Source organism: Halichoerus grypus, chromosome 11, assembly GCF_964656455.1.
Source record: "Halichoerus grypus chromosome 11, mHalGry1.hap1.1, whole genome shotgun sequence".
NCBI lineage: Eukaryota > Metazoa > Chordata > Mammalia > Carnivora > Phocidae > Halichoerus > Halichoerus grypus.
This window is the reverse complement of record NC_135722.1, coordinates 6,162,135-6,181,669: the sequence shown is the minus strand read 5'-3', so window position 1 is coordinate 6,181,669 and position 19,535 is coordinate 6,162,135. Positions and strand designations below refer to the sequence as shown.

Sequence of the window (19,535 nt, the reverse complement as noted above, 5' to 3'; positions counted from 1 at the left end):
GCATGCCTGTGCCCACACCAGGAATTTTTTTTTAGAACTAAAGAAAGCCCTTCTCTTCCCTCAGCTCCCCAAATATGGAGCGATGGAAAACCACTTACTCCTGCAGGCCAGGGAGGATTCGGGATAATTCAAGAAAAAAGGGAGAGGTCATATGGGGCTCCCTTCCTCCATCTTTTTACTAGAGATTGCATGCAATACAGACTTTCACAAATGGTTGGGTTCAGTGGTTGGATAGAAAGGAAGATGCTGGGTGGAGAGAAGTAAGGGATAGTTTGTGCAAGAGGCCAACAGTGATATCGAGAGGGCAACAGAAGGTGCACTGAGGTTGGGGATGCATACATTCTCCATTGGATGCTGAGAAAGAAAGGCAGAGAGCAGGCTCACATATAGACACACACACGGACAGGGAGGCACACAGAAAACTGCAAACATGAACACATACACAAACATAGAACTACACACAACACAGGAAGTGGTGGACATTTTTTACAAAGACAGACACAGATGCAGGCGTCGGCAAATGCATAGATATACAGGGATACAGACACACAGCTATGAAGGCAAATGCAAACAGACACAGACATACAAATACAGTCACAGTCAAATGGACAGACAGACACACGCACACCTTCAGTCTGGCTCCCTCCCTTCAATTGCCCAAGCATCCCTAAACAGCAGTGCTTAGCTGAGAATACTGCAGGCTCACACCGGGGGTTTAACTGGGTGGCTCCTCTTCCCCCCATTCCTTCTGCACATTCACCCCTAAGCCCCTATTTTTTTAAGTAGGCTCCACACCCAGTGTGGAGCACAATGCAGGCCTCAAACTCACGACCCTGAGATCAAGACCTGAGCTGAGATCAAGAGTTAGATGCTCAAACAACTGAGCCACCCAGGCACCACAGTCAAAGCCCCTCTTTCAATTCATTTCTTGCCCATTTTCCCATAGCCAATGGGCTCTGATACCTCCCCCATCTCAAGCTTCCAATTCTTAGCCTGTTCTGTTCTGCTGCTGCTGCTTGCCGATTCAAGGAGGGGGAGAGTGGGGTGACTCAGCCAGGCCAGGATGACTCACACTGCCAGTATTTTTAGCAGCGGCCAGGAGCTCTCTAGCGTGCCAGCCGCCCCCCTCCTCCTGCTTGCTATTTTGGAACCGTCACTGGTGATATAAATAGCTCCTCTCCCACGGCCTGAAGCTGCTGCCAAGCTATTTTTGGTTCTGCACAGTTAAAAATAGCTTCACGGAGGTGGGAGGCAAGGGGAGTGGGCGCTGGCCTAGGGAGAGGAGACATTGGGGCATACAGAGCTTCTCAACTTGAATTAGAGTGGGCGAAATAGGATGAGCCCTTCTCTTCCCCCTCCCTGTCCCTTTCTAGGCCCTTCTTTCCTTCCAGAGGGCCTTCCCTCCAACCCATTCTGGAAAAATGCAAGGGTTCCCTTGAGCTCATTCTTCTTTCATGCTTATTTTACTCCTCCAGCTCAGAAACCTTGGGCCCCTAAAACCCTCTCCCATATTCATCCTTGGAGGAGAAGTGGACTGCTAACTGGGGCCTCACTCTGAGGCCTTTGTGAACTCAAGCTCTACTTTGATGTCCAGGCAGACCATGGCCAAATTACTTCTGGGTTGTTTTGTTTTGTTTTGTTTTGTTTCAGAACCATGGACAGTGGTCAGTGCCCCATTCTTTCACTGCGTCTCTGTTCAGCTCGCTGGAGACTGGCTGGGCCAGACCAACAGATAGTTCTTATCATGGAAAGGGGTACTAAGATTGTCTCCCAGCCAGGGCTAAAGCATCGGTGGGTGAAGAAATCAGGAACACTGCCCTGGATTTTCATACAAGAATGGGATCCAAAGATCAAGGGCTTGCCCAAACAGAAGTTTGAGGGAGGGATGGGTGGGTACATCAGGGGTCAGATAGAGATGGGAGTGGAACAGAGATGTACTTCCTGAAGGAAGGATTTCTCTGTAATCCAGATAAATAGGGTTAGAGAGAGTGGCAGACAGACAGACACAAACACCTCTTCCCTTCATCTCAGCCATGCCATTGAACACAGGATGGATGATGGAGATGGCCCCAACCTCTGCCAAAATGGCACAAAAGGTCACAACTGGATGCCCAGTCACCCTCTTCTGAGGGTGCCTTAACCCTTCTCCTCAGCTGTTTTCTGTCCCCACTCTGCCTCTCTTGCCACCACCATTTCCCATGGGGGTGAGGAGTTCCTTTAACCCAAATTTTGCTTCTTGGTGTCAAAGTTTATCCCCACGCTTCCTATGTAACTTTCTACAATCAGGCCAATCCCTCTCCCTCCAATTTTTAGGTGGTCTTATTTTCAGCCTCTTAGTGATTTCACACAGATCCTTATTCTACCATAAGATTTCACATAAAATGTCCCCTAGACCACTTCTTCTCCTTTTATGGGATTCTAGGGGAAAGAAAGGCGTCCCTCAGCTCCTGTAGAGAGCAATCATCTGTGCTGAAAAGAAAAAAAAAGGAAAGAAGGAGATAGAGGGCAAAGGTGACATGATGTGGAGACAAAACTGATGAAGAGAGGAAGGGAGTCTCGAGAGAGCAGAAGGGGGAACGTTTCAGGGGGGCGGTACAAAGCTGAGAAAGACCACCAAGCAGGCAATGAGATTCAGAAACTAGTCGGGGCCGAGGGAGGAGGATGTGGAGGGTTGAAGGTTAAGAGACAGAACAAGGAGTCCTAGCGCCGAAGATGGGGAGGGGGTTGGAGAGGGGTATGGAGGACAGCCCGACGGAGTTACGGGGTCCCTGGCAGGTGCGGGGATCTCAGAGGGTGCAGCACAGCCCCCTCATTTCTTTGCTGCTTCCCTATCTTCCCTGCCAGAGACTGGGGGGAGCCCTCCGGAGCGGTGCGGAGGCAGCCAGGCCCCGCCCGCCGCCGCCGCCGCGGCAGCCGCCGGAGGATTCCTGTCCTAATATGGAGCTGGGATTCCCCCGGCCCCGCCCCCGCCCCCGGCCCGCCGGGAGACCGAGGCTTGCAGTCGGGCGGGGGGAACCGCTCGTTTTGGGGGCTGGCAACGGGGTGGGGGAAGGGATACCTAGGTGCAGACCCAGATCCTCACGGTGCCTTGGGACCCTGCCTCAGTTTCCCCTGTTAGTGGCTGCAGTTAATTAGTTGACAGGGAAACCGAGAATCACTGCAGACTACAGCGTTGGTGTTGGTATTCCTATTCTTGGCTGTGGGAAAATAGAACCAAGGCCAAATTCAGGGGTCCCTCTCCCTCAGGACCCCCTTTTCACCCCCCCTAGAGACTTAGACTTCCATGTAATGCCCCCTGCTAAATGCCAAGGCCCGGGTTTTGAAAGGGTGGGGGGAGGAGATTTGTTCTTTGAAAGTGACTAAGGGAATCCCAGATTGAGTAATCCCTAGAGAGAAACCCCAGCTGCGACCTATCCCGCAGAGGCCGAGGAGGGTACTTCTTCTCCCACATGTGAACGTGACCTTTGTCTGGCAAATAGCAAGGAGGAATTTGTAGACTACCCTGCTCCTCCCCCATTTCCTTATCTCCTGAGAAAAATCGATGTTGGAAACAGCCCCTCCCTCCCCTCTACAGACTCTCCTGCCAGGGGCTTCAGACCGCCTTAACCCTTACCCTGTCCCTTCCCTCAGCTGAACACATTTGGACCCCTGGGTCCCTGCACCCCCCTTCAGGCTTTCCTAATGCAGCGCCTGCTTCTCGGCTCAGCTGCCGCCAGCCGCGGCCCCCTCCGCAGCCTCCGTTCTCCCCCTCCTCCCGTCCCCCCTCCCGCTCTCATTCTACGTCATGCGATGACGTCGGGAGCCAGGGAGGGAGGAGGAGCTCTCCCCCCTCCCCAGCCAGCGGCTCCCGCTGCAGCTTGCTTAGCCCAGCCTCCTGCTTTCCCGCCCCCCCTTTCTCTAAAGCGAGCCCCCCACGCCTAGCAGGAGCTATATAAGGCGGAACGAAGCAGGCGACGGGGGCAGCGCAGCCGAGCGGAGCCCAGGAGAGGAGAGAGGAGAGAGAGAGCCTGAGCGAGAGACGGGGAAGCAAGAAGGAAGAAGCTACCGGTGCGTCGGGACGGGAACGCAGGTGTTCGGAGCACCGGAGCTGGAGCTCTGCAGCCGCTAGTCATGTACCGCTCCACCAAGGGCGCCTCCAAGGCGCGCCGCGACCAGATCAACGCTGAGATCCGGAACCTCAAGGAGCTGCTGCCTCTGGCCGAAGCGGACAAGGTCCGGCTGTCCTACCTGCACATTATGAGTCTTGCTTGCATCTACACCCGCAAGGGCGTCTTCTTCGCTGGAGGTGAGCAAACTGGGGCTGCTGGAGACCGGGGGCAATGGAGCTAAGGGAACCCACGGAGACTGCTGCATGTCTAGGGCAGTGTGGCGGAGAGCTGGGGAGAGAAGGGAGACTTAGGGAACTCAGGACTTCCTACTTTTCCTCATGAGCTCTGTTCAGACCTCACCTTAGTTCTGGATGAGGGTAGGAGCCTAGATAGGGTCCCCGGTGCCAGAATCATGGGAGGAGGAGAGCCAGGACAGAATGGCCCTAGTTCCCACAAGCGCAGAGGCTTTCCAGGAGCCCGGGGAGGGAAGCCTGGGAAGTTGCAGGGATGGAGTCACCAAAAGCCGGGCAAGTGCATCCATGGTTCTCTATGCTGAAAGTGGGCGCTCCTTCAGCCTTTGAAGCGCTGTCCGCGGTGCTGACAGCACCACGGGGTTGCAAGGCGCTGCTCGCGGTGCTGAACGCCCAGTCAGCTTTTGAGCGCTGTCCGTGGGTCTGAAATTCGGGGCCAAGAAAGACCTAGCCCCGACTTAGAAGTCAAAGGGCTCTCTGGCTAGGGAGATCCAGCAACAGGTTCCCTGGGCAAGAGCTGTGGGCAGCGGGTCAACAGGTGTGTGCAAAGGCAGGTTCATGAAAAATTCCTCTGGATTTTCTGAAACTCAGTCCATGCTTCCTCACTCATGCTTTGCCTCCCAGTTTTACTCCTGACCCACCATGTCTTCTTACCCTGCAGGCACTCCTCTGGCGGGCCCCACAGGACTTCTCTCATCTCAAGAGCTTGAAGACATAGTGGCGGCACTACCTGGATTTCTACTTGTGTTCACAGCTGAGGGGAAGCTGCTATATCTGTCTGAGAGTGTGAGCGAACATCTGGGCCACTCCATGGTGAGTGGTGAGGGTCTTCTCAGTTTGGGCTGGGGCACATATGGGACACAATGAGCTTTCCACTTTTGAGAATTTGAGAATTACTGAGGAGGGGAGGTTATACCCTGACAGATGCTATGTGCCAAGGATTGGCCCTTGCTGCCTTCACTAAATGTCATCTCATCTCTTCTTCACCTTTCTCCAGGTGGACCTGGTTGCCCAGGGTGACAGTATCTACGACATCATTGACCCAGCTGACCACCTAACTGTGCGCCAGCAGCTCACCCTGCCCTCTGCCCTGGACACTGGTAAGAACTCCCTTCTCCCTCCCTCAGTCAAACCTCCTTCCTGCTTCCCTGCTCTTCCCTATGTGCTATGTCTTTCAACCATCCACCCTCTTAATCAGTTTTTCTCTCCATTTACCTAGATCGCCTCTTCCGCTGTCGCTTCAACACCTCCAAGTCTCTCAGGCGCCAGAGTGCAGGCAACAAACTGGTGCTTATTCGAGGCCGATTCCATGCTCATCCACCTGGGGCCTACTGGGCAGGAAACCCTGTTTTCACAGCTTTCTGTGCCCCACTGGAACCAAGACCTCGCCCTGGTCCTGGCCCTGGCCCTGCCTCACTCTTCTTGGCCATGTTCCAGAGCCGTCATGCTAAGGACCTGGCCCTACTGGACATATCTGAGAGGTAAGCCCAGAATGTTCAGACTCCAGGAAGAAGGCAAGCCAGAGACGAGGGGACCCTAGATTCTGGAGTCAGGGGCAGGGAGGATGGGGTGTAAGGGGACAGAGGATCTGGGAGGGAGTGAGATGCCTGGGTATAAAGCAGGGAAAACAGAAAGCTGACCTCACCCTTTCCACCTTCCCAGTGTCCTAATCTACCTGGGCTTTGAGCGCAGTGAACTGCTCTGTAAATCATGGTATGGACTTCTGCACCCCGAGGACCTGGCCCACGCTTCTGCTCAACACTACCGCCTGTGTGAGTGTCCAGAGAGGCTGGGGAACAAGACAGGGAACTGGGAAAGGTGATGGGAGGCCCAACCAAGAAGGGCTGTGGTCAAGACTTATGCTGGGGAGATGCCAGAGACCAATAATTTTGGATACTATAGGGTGAACATTAGGGTGAGGAGTCAAAGTGAGAATATAATCAGAACTGGGGGACTCCAAGTGGTGAGGTCAAGGTGGGGAGCTGAGTGGTGCAGGTCAGGGTAGTCAGAAATAGAGATGTCATCGATATCCCAATTCAGTGGAGAGGTCAGCAAGGGGGGAGTTTAAGTGGTGTTGCCCAATGGACATCCTAACTCTGCATCTCTTCTTTCCCTTCAGTGGCTGAGAGTGGAGATATTCAGGCAGAGATGGTCGTGAGACTGCAGGCCAAGCCTGGAGGCTGGGCATGGATTTATTGCCTGTTATACTCAGAAGGTCCAGAGGGCCCTATTACTGCTAATAACTACCCAATCAGGTGAGCTGCAAGGCAGGAGCCTGGAGGACAGTTGAGGTGGACATAGAGGAGATACAAATCAGGGAACTTCTCTGGGAAAGACCACCAGACCCTTACCATCTGCCTCTTCTCTCCTTTCCAGTGACACGGAAGCCTGGAGCCTCCGCCAGCAGCTGAACTCTGAAAACACCCAAGCAGCCTATGTCCTGGGCACCCCAACCATGCTGCCCTCATTCCCTGAGAACATCCTCTCCCAAGGGCAATGCTCTAGCCCCAACCCACTCTTTACCCCAGCCCTGGGGGCTTCCAGAAGCACCAATTTCCCTAGTGCTCCAGAGCTGGGTGCTGCCTCAACATCAGAAGAGCTTCCCCAATCCCAAAAAGAGCTGGGCTTTAGTTACCTGGCATTCCCGTCTGGCTCTGAGCCTTCTCTTCATGCAGATCTGAGCAAGGATCTTGTGTGCACCCCACCCTACACACCTCACCAGCCAGGAGGCTGTGCCTTCCTCTTCAGCCTCCACGAGCCCTTCCAGACCCACTTGTCCACTCCATCCAGCTCTCTCCAAGAACAGCTGACTCCAAGCACTGCAACCTTTTCTGATCAACTGACGCCCAGCAGTGCAACCTTCCCAGATCCACTGACTAGCCCACTTCAAGGCCAGCTGACCGAAACCTCAGCCAGAAGCTATGAAGATCAATTGACTCCCTGCACCTCTGCCTTCCCAGACCAGCTGCTTCCCAGCACCGCCACCTTCCCAGAGTCTCTGGGCAGCCCTGCCCATGAGCAGCTGACTCCTCCCAGCACAGCAATCCAAGCACACCTCAACAGCCCCAGCCAAACTTTCCCAGAGCAACTGAGCCCCAATCCCACCAAGACTTACTTCACCCAGGAGGGATGCAGTTTTCTCTATGAGAAGTTGCCCCCAAGTCCTAGCAGCCCTGGTAATGGGGACTGCACGCTCCTGGCCCTAGCCCAGCTGCGGGGCCCCCTCTCTGTGGACGTCCCTCTGGTGCCCGAAGGCCTGCTTACACCTGAGGCCTCTCCAGTCAAGCAGAGTTTCTTCCACTACTCTGAGAAGGAGCAGAATGAGATAGACCGCCTCATCCAGCAGATCAGCCAGTTGGCTCAGGGCATGGACAGGCCCTTCTCAGCTGAGGCTGGCACGGGTGGGCTGGAGCCACTTGGAGGTCTGGAGCCCCTGGACTCCAACCTGTCCCTGCCGGGGGCTGGTCCCCCTGTGCTCAGCCTGGACCTGAAACCCTGGAAATGCCAGGAGCTGGATTTTCTGGCTGACCCTGATAACATATTCCTGGAAGAGACGCCCGTGGAAGACATCTTCATGGATCTCTCTACCCCAGACCCCAATGGGGAATGGAGTTCAGGGGATCCTGAGGCAGCGGTCCCAGGAGGGGCCTCATCGCCTTGCAACAACCTGTCCCCAGAAGACCACAGCTTCCTGGAGGACCTGGCCACATACGAAACCGCCTTTGAGACAGGTGTCTCAGCATTCCCCTACGATGGGTTTACTGATGAGTTGCATCAACTCCAGAGCCAAGTTCAAGACAGCTTCCATGAAGGTGAGTCCAACCAAAATGTTCAGGAACTCAAGTCCCTGTCTTGCCAATGAGATGCTTGTAGAATTAGATGAGTGAAAATTCCCCTTTCTGTACCTTAATTTTATTAATGGGATAACAACACCTGCTGCCCAGGGTAGCAGTGAAGATAAGAACTAGTAAAAAAACTTAGCATAGATGTTCTGAACAAGTAGGCCTAGAGGGCAGGGGTCAGGGATGCAGCATAAAGTGCAAGAGAATCCTTGGTTAGTGGCTTGTGCTTTTTAACTCTGTGAGGGACCTAGATCAGCCATCACCACCCATTTCACAGATGAAGAAAATCAAAGTCCCAGAGTTAAAGAAACTTGCTTAACGTCATACAACAAATTGATGGAAGAGGGATTAGAGTTCTATCTCAGTATTCTTATCTCCTAAAGAGAATACAGAGCAAGAGTCTGTAAGAGTTTGGGAAAGAAAGAAAGTGAAACTCAGGCCCTGGCCCATCGGAGGCTCCTTGCCCATGGCTCCCTCCTTTCCAAAACTAGAGTCATAGTTTCATTCCATCCACCCAGATGGCTCCCTTATCTTGCTGAGCCTCTGGTGATCATTCAGTCATTGGACCAACATATTTGAAGCCTGTACTATGTGCCAACAGCATGCCACATCCTCAGCCTATCTTTCCTAATGACCTTACTGACTGTACCCTCTCTCTCTCTCTCTGCAGATGGAAGTGGAGGGGAACCAAGGTTTTGAATAAGTCTGTGACTTAACGTCGTCAAGTATGGCATATTGTCATCAAGACGTGGAGCCGCTCTCCACCCCCCCGGGACTGTTGGGGGGATTCTGGGGGCCGGAGGGGGATATATCTGATTCCCCAGGCCCTGCAGGATTTTGGGGGGGGGAGGTGGGAGGGCAAGGGAGGGGAGCTTCTTTTTAAAATTTAGAGACTTCAAGCAATCCCAGTTTCCATTTCAATCTGTATTCACTCGTAGTGAGTTTCCTTGAATGGGATTTCAAGCGGAGAATGGGGGAGTCTCACTTCCCCACCCCCCGCACTACCCCATGGGCCTGGGCCAGTTCTCCACTCCTGGGGGCCAAGCCACCCCTGGGCCTTGGTGGGGGAAAGGCAGCGCCCACCTGGGCCAGCCTGTGCCCTCAGGGGCTGACACCCACGTAGAATTCTCTACACACCAGTAACGGGATTTCAATTCCGATGGACTCTGCCGCCCTGGCGGCCCTTCTTGTGACTTTTGCGCCCCGCGCCTGGGGTGGGGGGCGCGAAGAGACGCTACGTTCCTTTCCGATGGAGGAAGGCAGACCTGCCACTGTCACACGTGTGCTTGCACGAGTGCGTGTACCTGGTACGGGACTCACCCGGCTGCCAGACTGCCTGGGCCTGCCCAGGCGGCCACTGCGTGGTGCTGCGGTGACTTTGTAGCCAACTTTATAATAAAGTCCAGTTTGCCTTTTTGGTACCACTGGTGTTGTGCACCGCTGCGAAAAGGGAAGAGTGGGCATCTGAGAAGGTTGGGGGGCCCCGAGGGGAGCCTGCGGGTCAGGAGGCAAAGACTGGACCGGCTGACAGCCCTGGGGTTTCTTCCTTCACTCATGCACTCATTCATTCCTTCACTCAACACAAGAGTGCAGGGTGTGGCCTACTCTGTGCTGGAAGCTAGAGAGTTTGGAGCCAAAACAGAATGCTGCCTCTTGCCTTCAAGGTGCTCTGGCATAAAATATTAGAGGGTATCGGAGTATCCTGCCTGCCCCAGGCTGGCAGTGTTCACAGTGTGGGAGGGAGCAGAAGGGCCTGGGGATGGGCAGGCGATTCGACCTGATATTTTCGGGGACATGGGCTTGAAGTTTCAGAACATGAGTCTGTCTTCAGCCTGGTCCCGCAGGGAAGCCACTTCCCTTTGGGGCCCTGCATCTTCTCATTGGAAATGATAACCCCCTGCGTTATGTCTGCATGGGGCTTTCAGTGGACAAACAGTTTTACATCCCTTGTCCACTACCATAAAGCCTCTAGACAGGCATATGAGCACCATTTCATGGATGAAGAAACTGAGGATCTCAGGTAACAAGTGATTTGCCCCACAGAGGTGGGCAATGTACCTATATCATCTGCATCCGAGTTCCGGGCTGTCCCCTCTGTTCCCAAAGCTGGTGAATCATCATCTCAAATTGTCCCACTCCAGATTACCTGAGAAGGTCAGGCTTGGGCTGGGGTGCGGGCCCCTTCTCTTCCAGGTCTACAAGCTAGAGCAGACCCCCAACTTCTGAGTGGAATATAACTAATTGGGTCAAGAGAAAAAGCCTTCAAAAATGCTGTTTTCCTCCAAACTTGAGGGCCCAATGGCCACAGGGTATGGTGGGGGGTTGGAGAATGAAAACTAGGAGACAGAAAGACCTGGATTCAAATCCCACCTCCAACAATTATTTGCTGAGTGAGACCTGAGCCTCAGTTTCTTCACGGGTAAAACGGGACTGAAGAAAAAGGCGCTAACCTCTCAAAGATGCTGCTAGAACTCGATTGGGTCTTTATAAGCTGAGGAGAACAGAACAGACTTAACTTATTAAAGTGAGTTCAAGGGCACTGGTGACCGCCACGTCTCAGAGAAGTTTCTTTCTCAAGGAGAGGAAGGACACTCCAATCTTCCTCCAGTGAAATACGGGGTGGGACTCCAGGAGCTGAGATCACGACACTGAGAATCCCCTAAACTTCCTCTCATTCAAAATCCCCCAGCTCCAGGGCCATCCCCTTGAGAGGGTCCCACAGGAAGGAAGACATTCCAGGGACCTGCCACCCCTTTTCCACCTTGGATCAATCCTTGGGAGAAACAGGAAGGTGAAGTCTTGCCCTTTGCCTTCCTGTGCTCTGTCCTCCAACTTGGACAGAAGAACTGAACTGTAAGCCCCAGGACGCTGTCTTAGCTCCACTCCCCTGCTGACACCATGCACAGGGCTGAGCAGGCCCACCAGAAATATTTGATGGAGAGGACAATTTCTGAAGAGCAGCCCAAGGATTTGAGTATAAAGTCATCAATTTCTACCCCCAAAAACTTGTTCCTGAGTTCTCCAGAAGGCAAAGGGTTTTAACTCTCAGCTACGAATCTTAAGCGAACATAAGCTCAAGATACCCACTGGAGTCCCATATAAAAACCTCCCTGGTGGTCATCAAAAAGGAAAGAAAAATCTGAGAAGCTGTAAACAGCCAAGAGAAGCCTAAGAAAAATGACAACAAAATATACAGTGTTATTCTGGATGGGATCCTGGAACAGAAATAGGACAGAGGTTAAAAAAAGAGAGAGAGAGAGAGATCCTAATAAATTATGGACTTTAGTTAATAATAATGTATCAGTATTGGCTCATTAATTGTGACAAGTGTACCAATAAGTGTAAGATGTTAATAATGGGGGAAATAATAAGCATGGAGTATATTTAACATTCCTAGAAATCTAAATCTATTCTGAAATTAAAAGTTTTTAAAAAAGTAAAACCAAATAAGTGAAAATTTTAAAAATGAAAACATATTAGAAAAAAAGAAGCGCATCACTGGTGGTTTTTTATGGTAGCGGGTGATAGTAGACTGTGCGTTTTGATGAGGAGGCACCAGGGATCATTGAGAACCCGAGATCCCCGGGAGGCGGAACCATGGTCCAGCACAGAGGAAAATAATACGAAAGCCAACGGCTCCCCCTGCTGGAAAGAGAGGGATCTGTTTCTGTTCCTCTCACCAGGAAGGTCCCTGTGGCTCAGAGCAGCACAGCTAAGAACAAACAGATAAACTGAGGCTGGGAGAGAGGAAAGGACTTGCCCGATGGCACTCCCAGAGTCACCGCAGAAGCCAGCTCTACTCTCAGCCAGGTCCCCTTCCACCAATACCAACTCTGCCCTGGGAGCAGAATGTAGGAGAAAGGGCTCAAGTTTGGGGGTCAAAGACTGAGTTCAGGTGCCGACTCCGCAGCTCCGTGTGCTGGGGATGCGGCGGCGCACAAGACAGACAAGGTCCCTGGGCCCACAGAGCTCATATTCTAGTTGTGGGGAGACATAACAAAAAGTAAACAAGCGATCTAAGAGAGAATATACAGTGTGTACAACATGGGAAAGAACCAGGGTCCTGTGATAGAAAACCACAGCTCTAGTTTAGAGTTTTCTAACTTAGAGTGGGTGTCAGAAAAAGCTTTATAAGGAGGTAACATTGGGGCGCCTGGGTGTCTCAGTCAGTTAAGTGTCTGCCTTCAGTTCAGCTCATGATCCCAGAGTCCTAGGATCGAGCCCTGCATTGGGCTCCCTGCTCCGCGGGGAGCCTGCTTCTCCCTCTCCCACTCCCCCTGCTTGTGTTCCCCCTCTCTCTCTGTCAAATAAATAAATAAAATCTTAAAAAAAAAAAAAGGAAAGGAAAACCTTTATAAGGAGGTAACATTGGGGTGCCCGGCTGGCTTGATCTCAGGGTTGTGAGTTCGAACCCCCCGTTGGGTGTAGAGATTACTTTAAAAATTTTTTTAAATCTTAAAAAAAAAATGAGGTAACACTGAGCTATGACCTAAAATGTGAGAAATAGAAATAAGAATGTTCCAGGCCAAAGGAAAGCAAGAGTAGAGGTGTTTAAAAGAAAGGATGTGACCTGTTTAAGGAATAGCAAGGAAATCAGTGTGGCTGAACCAAGGTCAGCAAAAGGAGGGAAAAGATTACCGAGGGCCTTCGACCATGGTAAGAAACTCAGACTTGATTTCATGTGCAATAGGAATCCACTGAGTACACTTGAGCAGAGGAATGACATGATTACATGTTTAAGTCATCCCTCTGGCAGTTGTGTGGAAAATGTAGAAACAACAAGAAGTAGACGAAGTAAAATTCCAGAGAGGAAAGAGCCTTTTCATGCGTGAGCTGATGATCCCATCATCTTCTTTCTTGGAGAAATTTTCCTATTCTGGGTGCAGGTGGATTGGTTTAGTCCAGGCAGAGGGAATCCATTGGTAGTGAGTTTTGGGGTGACCATCAGGGGCTGGTGTAGTGGATTGGAAATTGGATGAGCTCCCAAATGCATGGTCTGTTTTGTTAAAATTTTTGTTAAATTTTGTTGCTAAATTCTGGACTAGGGTGTGGGAAGACTGGGAGACTGAGATGAAAGCTAAAAGACAAAGAGAATCCCCCCTGGTCCCATGGTGCTGAAGAAGAAAGACCCTTAAGAGGCATAGAGCCTGCCCAAACTTGTGATCAGTCTCCCCATCAAGACATTTGCCAGATTTCAAACTTGCATGGGGAAGAATGCTAAGCTCAAACCCTCTGAGGGGCAGAATGGAATTCCCCTAGTCTTTCAGAGCCAAAGAAAAATAGGCCTTTCAAACTGCAAAAGCACTTCAATGGAGGGAGAATAGTTTTTTCAACAAATGGTACAAATAAGGTATCGTTGGGGCTGGGGCGGGTGAGGGAGGGAAGAACCTTAAGCTAAGCCTCACATCTTTTACAAAAAGTAAAGGAATGAAATTTCTGTCTTTCAGGAATAATCATAACAGCTTTAAATGTAAAATATAATTATACTCTGGATATGGTTTAAGAGGACATGGCCATAGTAAATTAAGTTTTTATGGTGTGGACAGAGAGCTAAACAAAAAACATATAAAATATAAAACTTGTAGAAGAAAACACAAAAGAAAATCTTAGGTACCAGGGGCTGGAGGAAGAGTTCTTAGTTGTGACACCAAAAGCATAATCCATAAAAAGAAAAAAAAATTTGATAAACTGACTTCATTGAAATTCAAAACATTCGCTCTGTGAAAGATCTTGTTCAGAGGATAAAACGACAAGCTACCCAGTGGGAGAGAATATTTGTGAATCACATATCTGACAAAAGACTCCTACCCAAAACTCTTGAGACACACAGTAAAAAAACCAAACGATCCATTAGAAAATGGACAAAAGATATGAAGACACATCTCACCAAAGAACATATATGTATAGTAAGTAAGCCCATGAAAAGATATTCAACAATACTAACCATTAGGAAAACATAAATTAAGACCACAGTGAGATATCACTAACCACCTATCAGAACAACTAAATAATAACAACAATGATGGCAACACCAGGTGCTGGTAAGAATGTGCGGAAACTAGATCACTCACATATTGCTGCTTGGAATGTAAAATGATACAGTTACTCTGGAAAGAAATCTTGCAGTTTCTTAAAAAACTAAACATACACTTACTATACAACTCAGCAATTGTACTCTTGGGCATTTGTCCGGAGGAATGAAAATTATGTCTTTCAGAATAATCATAACGGCTTTATTTGTGATAGTGGACACAACAAAATGCCTTTCATCAGATGGATGATTAACAGACTGTGGTACATCCACACCTTGGGATACTACTCAGTAATAAAAAGGAATGAACTACTGATACACACAACAACTTGGGTGGATCTTAAAAGCATTATGCTGAAGGGCGCCTGGCTGGCTCAGTTGGTGGAGCGTGTGACTCTTGATCTCGGGGTTGTGAGTTCAAACCCACATTGGGTGTAGAGATTACTTAAAAATAAAATTTTTTTTTAAAAAAGGCATTATGCTGAGTGAGAAAAAAGATAATCTCAAAAGGACACATACTGTATGAATCCACTTGCATAACGTTCTAGAAATGAGAACAAAGACCTCCCTCTTACGGAGGTGGAGAACAGATCAGTGGTTGCAAGGACCAGGGATAGCAGGGGAGGGGGTGAGGATGTGACTACAAAGGAGAGAAAGCAACCAAGATGGGAGCTGTGGGGTCTTTTATAACCAAATCTTGGAAGTGACATAACATCACTTCTGCCGTAGTCTATAGGTGACATAGGCCAACCCTGGAACAATGTGAGCGGGTGCTAATGACTAAGACGTGGGAATCTTTGGGGACAGTTTTGGAGGGTGGCTTACCACACCAACAAAGGTGTTACAAGAACATCTAAAACATAAGCATAGAAAAAGGTTGAGATGGTGGGAAAAAGAGTAGTCATACTAATGCTAACCAAAAGAGAGATTAGTGTTGATAAATTTAATAACAGACACAAGAGACTTTAAGACAGAAAGCATTACAAGACTTTTTTTTAAAAAAGATTTATTTATTTATTTGAGAGAGAGAGAGCACGCAGAAGCAGAGGGAGGGGCAGAGGGAGAGAGAGAATCCTGAAGCAGACTCCCCACTAAGCGTGGGACTCGATGCAGAGATTATGACCTGAGTCAAAATCAAGAGTCGGTCCTTAACCAATTGAGCCACCCAGGCACCCTGCATTACAAGACTTAACAAGTAAATGGAAGATGCGAAGTACAGACAGCACATTTAGACAATTCTTTTAGGTTTTACAGTGAAAGAAAACAGAGAAATGGGCCAGTAGCTAAAGGGAGATGTGAAACCAGAGAAATTGCTTGTTTCTTTAAATAATACTGGAGTATGGGGGCACCTGGGTGGCTCAGTCGTTAAGCGTCTGCCTTCGGCTCAGGTCATGATCCCAGGCTCCTGGGATCGAGCCCCACATCGGGCTCCCTGCTCCACAGGAAGCCTGCTTCTCCCTCTCCCACTCCCCCTGCTTGTGTTCCCTCTCTCGCTGTGTCTCTGTCAAATAAATAAATAAAATCTTAAAAAAAAAAAATACTGGAGTATGCATGTTTGCTCAAGAAAATAATCCAGGAATAATAACAGCTACTATTTATTGAGGACTTGCAATATGCTAGTCATTGTTCTGAATACTATATGTGCATTAATTCATTTAATCTTTACAACAACCTTTTCAGGTAAGCACAATGTTCCCTGTCTTACAGATGAGTCTAAGGTAAGAGTAGTTAAGTAACTTGCCCAAGACCACACAGCTAAGGAGCATGGAGCTCCTGTGCAGCCTGAACCATCACACCTTGCTGCATCTGGGAGAAACTGGTGACAGAGGGTGGTGGGGTAAGATGTGAAAGAGAGGGCCCTTAGCAGAGGTGAAGGGATTTGTCTCTGATGGAACAAAAAAAAAGTCGTACTCACAGGCAGGAAGAAGAGAAGGATGGTAGGTTTGTAGATTTCGTCAAAGCTCTGGGAGTTTTCCATCTGATGGTTTCTATTTCCTCAAGTGAAGCAAGGGGCCAGCTGTGATCCCGGGCAGCACTTGGCACCAATGTTTCATTTTCTTCATCTACAAAATGGAGATAAGAGTATTCCTGAGGAAATTAAAAATGAAGAGCAACTCAGCCATTCCACTTCTAAGAATTTACCAAAAAAAAGGAAGAAAGAAAGAAAGAAAGAAAAAGAGAGAAAGAAAGAAAGAAAAAAGAAAGAAAGGAAAGAAGGAAAGGAAAGAAAGGAAAGGAAAGAAAGAAAAAAGAAAGAAAAAGAAAGAGAAAGAAAGAAAGAAAGAAAGAAAGAAAGAAAGAAAGAAAGAAAGAAAGAAAGAAAGAAAAGAAAGGAAAGAAAGGAAAGACAGAAAGAAAGAAAATAAATTTACCCTAAAGGAAATAACCAGAGATGTACTGCACTGGGTTTCATCATCCCATTTTTTTCAACTTAACAAGCTTGTCTCCAAACAATCAGGATGGGCTAAATTTTGCTGCTGTAATAAGCCCCAAAATACCAGACTTAAACTAACAAGGTCCGTTTCTCCCTCACACAAAGACAGCTAGAGGTCCAGGCAAACCTCCAGTGCAGCTGTCCCCAGGGCGGCTCAGCATGTATCGCCACATCAACATGGGCTTTTGCTTCCTGCAGCAGGGGGGAAAATGCACTGCAGCCTCATGCTGTCTAGTAAATAATTCTGCACACATTACTTCTGCTCACATTTCACTGGCCAAAGCAAGTCAAATAGCCTCATTGAATTTCAAAAGGCAGCTTAGTGCAATGCCCAAGGGGAGAGGAAGAGCAGAAACATCGAGAGCATCACTCAGTGACCATGGTCCCACTATGCACAAGCTGTTGGCTCTTGTGGCAGACAGACCCTAAGGTGGCCCAGGGTCCCCACTTCCTGGTATTCACATCTTTGTATAATTCCTTCTCCTTGAGTGTAGGTGGGACCTGTGACTTGCATCTAACCAACAGAATGACAAAGGTGACAGGATATACATGATGATGTGGCTGTGACCATGTTACATAAGACTAATGCTCCTCTTGGGAGGAGACACTCTCTTTCCTTGGCTTTTAGAAAGCAAGTGGCCATGGTGGGAAGGCCCACATAGCAAGGAACTCAGAGTGCCCTCTGGCTGGCAACTGAGGCCCTCAGTCCTACTGCCCAGAAAAAAAGAAAAAATTAATGCTACCAACAACCACAAGAGTTTGGAGGTCGATCCTTCTCCAGTTGAGACTCCGATGAGACCACAGCCCCAGCCAGCGCTTCAATTGCAGCTTTGTGAGACAGTGAAGCAGAGAACCCAGCTAAGCTATGCCCAGACTCCTGACCTACAATGTTTTAAGCCACTAGATGTGTGTTAATATTGTTCTACACAGCTCTGCCTGAGATCCCATGCTACGCTCACTCCCAGCTGTCCCAGTCATCCTTCAGGTCTTGTTTTCAATCCCTCAGTTTCAAATCACTTCCCCTGGGAACTCCTCACTGAATCCCCAGGCTTGGCTATTCCCCTTGGACACTTTCCCAGTCTGTCATACTTCTCTTTTGTCACAGTGGTAACCATAACTAATTTTTTGAGTGTAATTATTATTAAGTGGCCATCTCTGAAGGGAGGAACTGTCTCTCACATTTATTCTTGTGTCCTCAGTCCTAAGAGCACCAAAAACCCAGCGCCTGATACCTAAGCCACTCAAAACTGTTTCCCAAATGATGTTCACCACAGGGTGCATGTATACATATTTTTAACATAAATGATAAAATACCCAACAGTTAAGGACTTGGTTAAATAAATTATGGTCCTCATAAGACAGAATACTAGGAAGTCATTAAAAATCATTAGAGGGGACACCTGGGTGGCTCAGTTGGTTAAGCAGCTGCCTTCGGCTCAGGTCATAATCCCAGGGTCCTGGGATCGAGCCCCGCATCAGGCTCCCTGCTCAGCGGGAAGCCTGCTTCTCCCTCTCCCTCTGCAGCTCCCCCTGCTTGTGCTCGCTCTGTGTCAAATAAATAAATAAAATTTAAATAAATAAATAAACAAATAAGTCAGTCATTTGAGGAAGATAATAACAGAAAATGTTCTAAATAGTTACCAAGTTAAAAGCAAAAATAGAGGGCGCCTGGGTGGCTCAGTTGGTTGGGCGACTGCCTTCGGCTCAGGTCATGATCCTGGAGTCCCGGGATCGAGTCCCACATCGGGCTCCCTGCTCAGCAGGGGGTCTGCTTCTCCCTGTGCCCTCTTCCCTCTCATGCTCTCTGTCTCTCATTCTCTCTCTCTCAAATAAATAAATAAAATCTTTAAAAAAAAAAAAAAAAAAAAAGCAAAAATAGAATAGAGGGACCTAGCTGGCTCACCCAGTAGAGCAACTATTGATCTTAGGGTTGAGTTTGAGCCCCATGTTGGGTATAGAGTTTACTTAATAAAAATAAATAAATAATATTTTTAAAAAGTAAAAGTAGAACAAAACAGTATCCAGAGTATGACCCCAATTTATTTTTTTAAGAAGTCTTATATATAGAGGTGCCTGGGTGGCTCAGCTGGCTAAGCATCCAACTCTTAATTTTGGCTCAGATCATGATCTCAGGGTGCGAGATCAAGTCCTGCGACAGGCTCCACATTGGATGTGGAACCTGCGAAGATTCTCCCTCGGGGCGCCTGGGTGGCTCAGTTGGTTAAGCGTCTGCCTTTGGCTCAGGTCATGATCCCAGGTCCTGGGATTGAGCCCCACGTTGGGCTTTCTGCTCTGCAGGGAGCCTGCTTCTCCATCTCCCCCTGCTTGTGCTCTGTGTGTTGAATAAATAAATAAAATCATTTTTAAAAATTAAAAAAAAAAAAGATTCTTTCCCTCTGCCCCTCTCCCCCACCCTCACTCACACACACTCTCTCTAAAAAAGTCTTACATAGGGGCGCCTGGGTGGCTCTTTCATTAAGTGTCTGCCTTCGGCTCAGGTCATGATCCCAGGGTCCTGGGATCGAGCCCCGCATGGGGCTCCCTGCTCAGTGGGAGGCCTGCTTCTCCCTCTCTCACTCCCCTTGCTTGTGTTCCTTCTCTCGATTTATCTGTCAAATAAATAAATAAAATCTTAAAAAAAAAAAGTCTTACATATTTATATATGTCTTATATATTTGTATATAAATTTATATATATACATATATATACACACACACACACACACAGAAACACAGTGGAAAAGATATACACCAAAATATTCGCAGAAGTCTCATCTGGGTGGTGGGACTACATGAGGTTTTTAGTTCTTGTAGGTGTTTTTCTATGCTTTCCAAATCTCAGTGTAAAACAAAGTGCCTAGCACCGAACAGATGCTCAGTAAATGTGAAT

The 19,535-nt window shown here is 48.8% G+C and overlaps 1 protein-coding gene and 2 long non-coding RNA genes across 5 annotated transcripts in view; 1 reads left to right on the top strand and 2 right to left on the bottom strand.

Annotated features, from left to right (window-relative positions):
• The window catches only part of LOC118554151 (uncharacterized), a 37,763-nt gene extending 19,602 nt beyond the window's left edge, over positions 1 to 18,161 (bottom strand). The window contains exons 1-2 of one of the 2 annotated variants that reach the window (XR_013442663.1): positions 18,047 to 18,161; positions 16,128 to 16,275 (exon numbers count right to left, since the gene is read on the bottom strand). This is a non-coding gene — a long non-coding RNA (uncharacterized LOC118554151). Of the gene's footprint in view, positions 1 to 16,127; positions 16,736 to 18,046 lie in introns of those variants that run through there. The other variant, XR_013442662.1, reaches the window with a different exon arrangement.
• NPAS4 (neuronal PAS domain protein 4) lies at positions 3,925 to 9,006 on the top strand. 2 transcript variants are annotated; one of them, XM_036121519.2, is made up of 8 exons: positions 3,925 to 4,285; positions 5,001 to 5,152; positions 5,337 to 5,439; positions 5,559 to 5,820; positions 6,002 to 6,111; positions 6,459 to 6,594; positions 6,716 to 8,151; positions 8,852 to 9,006. In XM_036121519.2, the coding sequence occupies exons 1-8, from the start codon at positions 4,111 to 4,113 to the stop codon at positions 8,878 to 8,880; spliced, it is 2,403 nt and encodes an 800-aa protein (XP_035977412.1). In that variant the 5' UTR covers positions 3,925 to 4,110; the 3' UTR covers positions 8,881 to 9,006. The 2 variants fall into 2 exon arrangements, with proteins under 2 accessions (XP_035977412.1, XP_077913883.1); XM_078057757.1 differs by lacking the exons at positions 3,925 to 4,285; positions 5,001 to 5,152; positions 6,002 to 6,111 and having other exon boundaries at positions 5,339 to 5,439.
• Positions 18,162 to 18,666: 505 nt separating the features above from the next.
• Positions 18,667 to 19,290, bottom strand: LOC144379399 (uncharacterized). Its single transcript, XR_013442266.1, has 2 exons — positions 19,096 to 19,290; positions 18,667 to 18,978 (listed from the first exon to the last, which is right to left on the bottom strand). It is a non-coding gene; the product is annotated as an uncharacterized LOC144379399 (long non-coding RNA).
• Between the last annotated feature and the right edge of the window lie 245 nt (positions 19,291 to 19,535).